Source organism: Octopus bimaculoides, chromosome 25, assembly GCF_046866305.1.
Source record: "Octopus bimaculoides isolate indiv1 chromosome 25, ASM4686630v1, whole genome shotgun sequence".
NCBI classification, from domain to species: domain Eukaryota; kingdom Metazoa; phylum Mollusca; class Cephalopoda; order Octopoda; family Octopodidae; genus Octopus; species Octopus bimaculoides.
Genome location: NC_142952.1, coordinates 8,582,744 through 8,591,799, shown reverse-complemented (window position 1 = coordinate 8,591,799; position 9,056 = coordinate 8,582,744). Strand labels below are relative to the sequence as shown.

The window sequence follows — 9,056 nt, the reverse complement described above, 5'->3', positions numbered from 1 at the left end:
TTACTTACTCTTTTTTTAATAATTCATGTATGGTTCTAATTCTCTATATTCCATCACTGGCGGCAGTTCATCAAACTCTACCACAACTCCCGGTGGATCAATATCCCTTCTAAATATTTCCTTTAACCTGTTATACTTCTCTTTATCTATAACAATTGCTTTCACATTTTCTGTGAAAATCTCCATATTGGTTATTGATCGATTCAGGGCTATGAAAAATGAATTGTGTTTGTTTGCATTTGATGAAGTTTTACATAAATTATTTAGATTATTTCATACTCTGCAATCTAATTCATTCTGGGTTTTTTGAACTCCCACTAAAAATATGCTTAATTCAACATTAATAGAGCTAACAGATTTAGCCCTAGGTCAGCTCTGAGTAAGAACAAAATATGATCAAAAGCATTTCAGCTGTTTTCAAAGTTAAATTTAGACCAAAATTGAGAAAAATTCAAATCAAAATTAGTAAAAATTTATGTTTTATTTTATTAAAGCATATTATGCTTCAAGTTGAATTTAATTTATGAGAATAATGCAATTTAGGATAATTATATTTGTTGACAGGTTTTAACCTGAAAAGTGTACAGCTTCATTCACCTGTTATTTAAACACATCTGCCTCAAGAAATTGAAATATTTGTATTCACTTTGTTAATACAAACATTTCTTAGGTTAATCAAGCCTCACCAGGGGTAATAGTTTGTCTATAGCCTTGTTAAATATCCCAGTATTAGAACATTACTGTGGATCAAAGTTTTGTCACATAGTGACATTAAAAGTTAAAAATAGATTCAACTGTCACTGAATGATGAAATGAAATCACCAAGACTTCATCAAATGACTTAACCCATAAAGCACTGGGATCTGCACTTACATGGCATGGACTGCTGAGCACATTTTATGAAAATAAGACTATCATAAAAAACAAAAAGCCTGACTGGCTCCTGTGCCAGTGGCATGTAAAAAGCACCATCCAAATGTGATCGTTGCCAGGCCCTGCTGACTGGCTCCTGTGCCAGTGACACGAAAAAAGCACGCACTACAATCTCGGAGTGGTTGGCATTAGGAAGGGCATCCAGCTGTAGAAACATTGCCAGATCAGATTGGAGCCTGGTGCAGCTGCTGGCTCTCCAGAGCTCAGTTAAACCGTCCAACCCATGCCAGCATGGAAAGCGGACGTTAATCGATGATGATGCTGATACCATAATTTCCTATACATGTAACCAAAGAACATGTTTTTAAAGGCTACACATTGTATCTGATATAAATACTTTATGAAAAATCGCTTCACCACTTGCAACACCCAGCGCCCTCTTGTGACTTTATGTATCTGCAAGGGGACGCAACCACTGAAGTTGTAACGTTTCACATCGAAACTGCGGTTAAAGGTATAAAGTCAGCTTCACTTGTTCATTGTATTACATTAGGATATTATTGACGAAGAAAAGTGGTGCTCTTTGAATGTTGGTGTTATGTAAAATTCGTAAAACATTGGTAAACCTCATTCTAACAGATATTTACTTCGGTAAAAACGTATAACACACTAATTTACTGTCTGCATGTGAAAACGGTAAGTTGATTAACGTTTGTTTCGGTGGAATTCTGCCCTTGCTTGAATGCAGTAATAATGTCTGTAAAAGAATAGCGCTACACTTGGAGGATAAGGTAATTATATCGAAGTGGGGATAATATATTTCTTTCAGATACAGTAGGCAGTAATTATAGAAATGTAAAAACTCATAGCGACATTGGCAAAAGGTATTTTTTACAAGAATATAGTAATTGGGTACTATTCAAGAAGAGTGGTCCCGGTGCGCGCATCCGCGCTAGCTAGTCGTGGTTTGTCGATCCTGCGTCTACTGGGCGCGTCATGCACAAAACAGTTATCTTTTTGCGTAACCCCTACCAAATTGGTGGACTTGGGCACGTCGTAGAAATAGATGAATCTATGATGTGCAAGCGCAAATACAACGGAGGATGGGATAGAGAGGATAAAGATAGGTTAAAACGACGTTTTAATAATTAGATGGGGAAGATTCAACAAAAAAAAAAGATGATTTACTTTGTGTTTTATTTATTTCGTTTAAAAATAATGGTGGAGATGGAGTATATGTAATCTGGGTATACCCCCACTTTTAAATTTTGTTTTTTTTTACGGAATCCTATGTTTCAGACCATGGAGAATCCGATTCTGGAAAAAGATTTTCAAAATTTCGACCCCCCCCCCCCCGGTTTTTATATAGATCCACAGGGTAAACCTAACCCTAACTCAAACCCTAACCCTGACCCTAACCCTAACCCTAAACCTAACCCTAACACTAGTTTTGTGAGATTTGGCTGTTATTTCTAGCATGTAAATAGCCTGCTTGGGGGGGGGGGGGGTGAAATTTTTCAAAAATTTTTTTTTCTGAATCGGAGTCTCCATAGCCTAAAACGTGGGATTCCGTAAAAAAAAAAATAATAAATAAGGGGGGGGGGAGGTTCAGATTACATATAGTCCGTCTCTACCAAAATAATTATTTACTTTGTTTTAAAAAAACCCTCAACCATGTTTTGCGCACACGTGCTAGATAGTCGTTGTAGGATCGACTAGCTAACGCGAGTGCGCGCACCGGGACCATTCTTCTTGAATAGTACCAGTAATTGTATTGAACTTGAAAAAAAAAAAAATAACAATGTTCATGTTCCGAGTTTTATGTACAGGATAACTGTACAAATATTTTTGAAAACATCAATACGATATCAGCTAAGAAACCAAGATTACAAACGAAATAAAATAAATATTAGCCAGTCAGTAGCCAAAGAATCAACTCAAACCAGCAATAACGTTCCTTGTCTGATTTTTCTACTTTCACTTCTGACAGCTAATACGATGACAGTGCCACGTAAAAATGCCTGCTTGGCCATTCTTCGTTTCGCGTAAGCGGAACATAAACAAATATTCATTAGTTTCCGTGAGCACGTGTTGCCTTGTCACCTGCTTATTCTGTTTGACATGTCGAAATGGAAGAGGATGCTCGTTGGTGTACTTCTGTGTGTGTGTGTGTGTGTGTGCGTGCGTGCATGTTTATCCTGTATTTATGTGTGTGGAATGTAGATATAACAAAAAACAATGTCGCATTTTAAACTTTAAAGAAAAATGCCTTGCATATTTCTTCTTACCTGCATCCTGTGAGTATGTAAAATCCGTAAATTTCCAAGAAGAAAACGAGCGCGCGAACACACACACACACAGAGACGTACACCCATGAGCTTCTTCTTCGACACGTCAAACAGAACAAGAACGCAGTTATCAAGCCAATATGTGCTCATAGAAACTAACGAACATTTGATGTTCTGCCTATTGAAAACGAAGGATCGGCATTTCGACGGCCTTTGTTTTGAGCTCAAATTCAGCCCGGGTCGACATGACCTTTCATATTTTCGGCGCATCAGCCAACTACTGAGATCGATATAACTGACTTCCTTCTCCTTTCATAAACTGCTGGCTCTGTGCCAAAATTTAAAGCCATTATACTCTTTTTCAATTGGAAATATTCTTACCTACAATTTGAACTTGAAGCCATCGTTTTATAGATGCTTTTTTTCAAAAAACTTTCAAAATTCTAATTTCGGTTTTCAAACATTAACTTGTGCTGTTGTGAAAGGTGTGATGCAGAGAATTTGTTTAGATTTTTTTGTTTGTCTAATTTTAAATGTGAAATCCAAATGTTTCAGAATGTGGAATATAATATGGCTGACAATAACGGGACAGGGGAATAATTTTAGTGGTGATTCGGGGGAGGGAATAAACGTTTAAAATGCATGGATTTCATTTTTTTCTTCTAAAAATTTGAATGTGTTTTAGAGAATGGAATATAATCCTTTTTACTATAGGCAAAAGGATTTTGTGAAATTTGTGGGGAAGGGGTAAATTAATCACATCGATCCCCAGTTTTTGACTGATACTTAATTTATCGACCCCGATAGGACAAAAGACAATGTCAAGCTCAGCAGAATTTGAACTCAAATCATAAAGACGGCGAAATACCACTAAATATGTTACCTAGCCCGCTAACGAGTCTGCCAGCTCACTGCCTTTGGAAATTAAGAGGGGGGGGGGGAATTAATGGCGATGGTTATCGTGAAAATACGAAGGTAGAGAGAAATGGAAATGACGTTTGGATTAAAATTTTTTTTTTCAAAGGCTTCGCACCTTCATCATTTTGAAGTGCATGGCTACTGACATTAAGCTTAAGGATTATATGATGTACAAGTATAAAGAAAAAAGGACTCGTTATATTGAATGTTATTGATAATATTGAGTGGGAATAAGGGGTGCTCCAGTTCCACAGTCCCTATATGCGAGCCTCCACTGGAAGGCATTAGTCCAGATGTAATGTATAATCACTATTGTTTATTGTAATATGTGTAGTGTTACACAATCTAAAAATGTAGATATGCAAAAAGTAAAGTTCAGTTGTGGTGGTAAAAGATTATAATTTATCAATATAGAATTGTACAAAAATTTTCACTGTTAAATCTCTTATTTTTTAAAAAAATTATCTTCAATATCTTAAACTATTTCTCTATCATTTCAGAATACCAGACAGCATCAGCATTGAAGATAGATTGTCAATATTTATAACCTTTTAAAGATTTTAGTAAAATGTCATGCCGAAAAACTGAGAAATATTTCTTGTGAGAGTGACATTCTTTTCCTTCATTGCCTTCGAATATATACAAGCTGATTATGGGTTCCATTTAAATTTGCAAGAATTATCAAAGAACATTGCAGTAATAAAGTTTTGATTAACAAATGAAAAATATCCATATCTAGTCCTGAGAAAAGAAGATATAGTAGAATGGATTTCCCTGAAGAATTGCCAAAAGCAACTGGAGAATCATCATACCACTGTGATATCTGTAAAAAGTCATTCTCTCTGAAAAGTAAGCTTGCTACTCATAAATGTATTGACAAAAAAGAGAAAGCAAAGAAACGACATCATTGTGATATCTGTGGTAAATCATTCACTCTAAAACTTAACTTAACTGAACATAGATATCTCCATACAGGAGAGAAGCCACACAACTGTGATATCTGCGGTAAATCATTCACTCGATCACGTACATTAATTACTCACAAACATCTCCATACTGGAGAGAGACCTCACAGCTGTGATATCTGCGGTAAATCATTTTCTCTAAGAGGTCACTTAGTTGGTCACAAACGTACTCATACAGGTGAAAGGCCATATCACTGTGACATCTGTGGTAAATCATTCTCTCACACTAATGGCCTAACTCGCCACATACGTATTCATACAGGAGAGAAGCCATATCAGTGTAATATTTGTGGTGAATCATTCTCTGACAGAGGTAATTTGACTAAACACAAAATAATTCATACGGGAGAGAAGTCATACCACTGTGATATATGTGGTAAGTCATTCTTTCAAAAAGTTCATTTAAATTCACACAAACGTATTCATACTGGAGAGAAGCCATATCAGTGCAATATCTGTGGTAAATCTTTCAGTAATGGTAGCACAGTAACTATTCATAAACGTATTCATACAGGGGACGAACCATATCACTGTGATATTTGTGGTAAGTCATTCACTTATAAAAGAAAATTAACTGTTCACAAACGTTTTCATACAGGGGAAAAACCGTATCACTGTGATGTATGTGGTAAAGTATTTGTTGATGGTAATACTTTGACTAAACACAAACATATTCACACAGGAGAGAAATTATATCACTGCGATAGCTGTGGTAAGTCATTCAGTTGTAGAGGTAAATTAACTGTTCACAAACGTATTCATACAGGGGAAAAGCCTTATCACTGTAATATCTGTGGAAAAACATTTACTCAAACAAGTCAGTTAACAACACACAAGAGAGGCTTGCATACAGGAGAGAAACCATATACCTGCAATACCTGTGGTAAATCTTTCTCTGATGGAAGTGGATTAACTGTTCACAAACGTATTCATACAGGGGAAAAGCCTTATCACTGCAATACCTGTGGAGAAACATTTACTCAAACAATCCAGTTAACATTACACAAGAAACAATTGCATACAGGAGAGAAATCGTATACCTGCAATATCTGCAGTAAATCTTTCTCTGATGGAAGTGAATTAGCTGTTCACAAGTGTATTTATTCAAGTGACGAACTATTTCACTGTGCTATCTGTGATAAATCATTCCCTGGAACAAGTGAATTAATGTTGCACAAGAAACACACTCATTCTCAAGAAAAACCATATCACTTTAATATCTGTGATAAATCATTCATTTCTGGGAGCACATTAACTATCCACGAACAAACTCATACTGGGGAGAAACCTTTTCAGTGTGATATCTGTGGTAAATCATTTAGTCATAGATGTACATTAACTCTTCACAAACGTATTCATACAGGGGAAAATATACATCATTGTGATATCTGTGGAAAATCATTTACTACTTCAAGTGCATTAAATGTTCACAAACGTATTCATTCAGGGGAGAAGCCATATCACTGTGACATTTGTGGTAAATCATTTAGTCATGAATATACATTAACTGTTCACAAACGTATTCATACAGGGGAAAAATTACATCATTGTGATATCTGTGGAAAATCATGTACTACTTCAAGTGCATTAAATGTTCACAAACGTATTCATTCAGGGGAGAAGCCATATCACTGTGACATTTGTGGTAAATCATTTAGTCATGAATGTACATTAACTGTTCACAAACGTATTCATACAGGGGAAAATATACATCATTGTGATATCTGTGGAAAATCATTTACTACTTCAAGTGCATTAACTGTTCACAAACGTATTCATTCAGGGGAAAAGCCATATCACTGTGACATTTGTGGTAAATCATTCATTGGAGCAAGTCAGTTAACGTTACACAGAAGATGCATTCATACAAAGGAGAAACCATATCATTGTGATATCTGTGGTAAATCATTCGTTCACCGAAGTTCACTAAATCTTCACAGACGTAGTCATACTGGGGAGAAACCGTATCACTGTGATATCTGTGGTAAATTATTTGCTTATAGAAGTGCATTAACTTGTCACAAACGTATTCATACAGGGGAAAAACCATATCACTGTGACACCTGTGGTAGATCGTTTGCTTATGCAAGTGCATTGACTGTTCATAAATATATTCATTCAGAAGGAAAGTCATATGACTGTGGCATATGTGGTAAGTCTTTCACAAAAGCAAGTCTCTTAACAACACACAAGAGATACATTCATGCAACGGAAAATGTATTTCGTTGTGATATCTGTGATAAATCATTCACTTATAGATACGTATTAACTGTTCACAAACGTATTCATACAGGGGATAAACCATATAACTGTAATATCTGTGGTAAATCATTCCTTCAAACAGGTCAGTTAACGAGACACAACAAATCTCATACAAGAGAGAAAGCATATCGCTGTGATATCTGTGGTAAATCTTTCTCTCAGGCAGGTCATTTAACTGTTCATAGTCGTACTCATACAGGCGAGAAACCATATCACTGTGAGATGTGTGATAAATCATTCTCTCAAACAGCTCATTTGATAAATCATAGACGTATTCATACAGGAGATAGACCCTATAAGTGTGATATTTGTGGTAAATCTTTCTACCAAAATAGTGATGTAACTAAGCACAAACGCATTCATACGGGAGAAAAGCCATATCGGTGTAATATATGTGGCAGATCATTCTCTGTAAGTGGCACTTTAACTAGTCACAAATACATTCATACAGGAGAAAAACCATATCACTGTGATAACTGCGGTAAATCATTTTCTCAAAATTCTGCTTTAACCAAACACAAATGTATTTGTTTTGACAAAAAACTACATCACAATGATATCTATAATGAATGACTCATCTGCTAAGATTACACAATGTGAAGTGGGTGGTAAATGAGCAAAGACATCGGCACTCTAATGTTGCTAGCAACATATCAGCCTCTTGTGTGCTGGTTCCACAATAAAATACATTCTTGTTGTGATTAGAACACCTCATTGTAAACAATATTCCTTGTTTTTCCTTGTGGAGCATATGCAAATAGGTTTGTTTCGCTTCCCAGTGAAATTGATGGTGATGGTTAGGGCAGCCAAATCAACTCGCAAAGCTTAGGTTGGCCTGAGGCTATAGTGGAAGACACTTGCCCAAGGTGCCATGCAGTGGGACTGAACCTGGGACCATATGGTAGGGAAGCTAGCTTACTACACAGCAGATTTATGTAATTTTGATGTAGGACGTTTTTATCATAAAATCAGTGGTGACCTTGTGTGTGTTGGTTTCAAAAGGTTTTATTTTATTATTATTGTAATCATTATTTTGTTATTATTGTATGATTATTGTAATGTCCATGTATAAATAAATAGTTTCCTTGAAAACTTTGAACGGACTTGACTTTTGCATGAAATTAAGCTGTAAAATACATTCATTTCAGCTGATTGTATCATTTTACTCTTTACTCTTTTACTTGTTTCAGTCATTTGACTGTGGCCATGCTGGAGCACTGCCTTTTAGTCGAGCAAATCGACCCCAGGACTTATTCTTTGTAAGCCTAGTACTTATTCTATCGGTCTCTTTTGCCGAACCGCTAAATTACGGGGACGTACACACACCAGCATCGGTTGTCAAGCAATGTTGGGGAGGGGACAGACACACAAACACGCACACACATATATATACATATACGACGGGCTTTCAGTTTCCGTCTACTAAATCCACTCACAAGGCTTTGGTCGGCCTGAGGCTATAGTAGAAGACACTTGCACATACAACAGCCTTGTATGAGGGGGTACCCAAAACAAACTAGAATTTTACAATATTATTTTATTCACTTAGCTTTACATCTTTACATTTTTATCATCTTCAAAGTATTCTCTGTTTGAAATAATGCATCGGCCCAGATGTGTTTTCCACTGTTCGAAGCAGTCCTACAACTCTTGCGCCTTCGTCATCCTTTCCTTCACCTCTTCCGCATCTATAAGACGTTTTCCTTTAAGGACTTTTTTCATTTGGGGGAAAATATAAAAAGTTGCTGAG

At 36.2% G+C, this 9,056-nt stretch overlaps 1 protein-coding gene across 3 annotated transcripts; it reads left to right on the top strand.

Moving 5' to 3' along the window:
* The first annotated feature begins 73 nt into the window (after positions 1–73).
* Positions 74–8,402, top strand: LOC128250720 (uncharacterized). 3 transcript variants are annotated; one of them, XM_089341940.1, is made up of 2 exons: positions 74–1,387; positions 4,580–8,402. In XM_089341940.1, the coding sequence occupies exon 2, from the start codon at positions 4,844–4,846 to the stop codon at positions 7,877–7,879; it is 3,036 nt and encodes a 1,011-aa protein (XP_089198066.1). In that variant the 5' UTR covers positions 74–1,387; positions 4,580–4,843; the 3' UTR covers positions 7,880–8,402. The 3 variants fall into 3 exon arrangements, with proteins under 3 accessions (XP_089198066.1, XP_052832433.1, XP_052832434.1); XM_052976473.2 differs by lacking the exon at positions 74–1,387 and adding an exon at positions 1,420–1,569; XM_052976474.2 differs by lacking the exon at positions 74–1,387 and adding an exon at positions 3,516–3,646.
* The last annotated feature ends 654 nt before the right edge of the window (positions 8,403–9,056 follow it).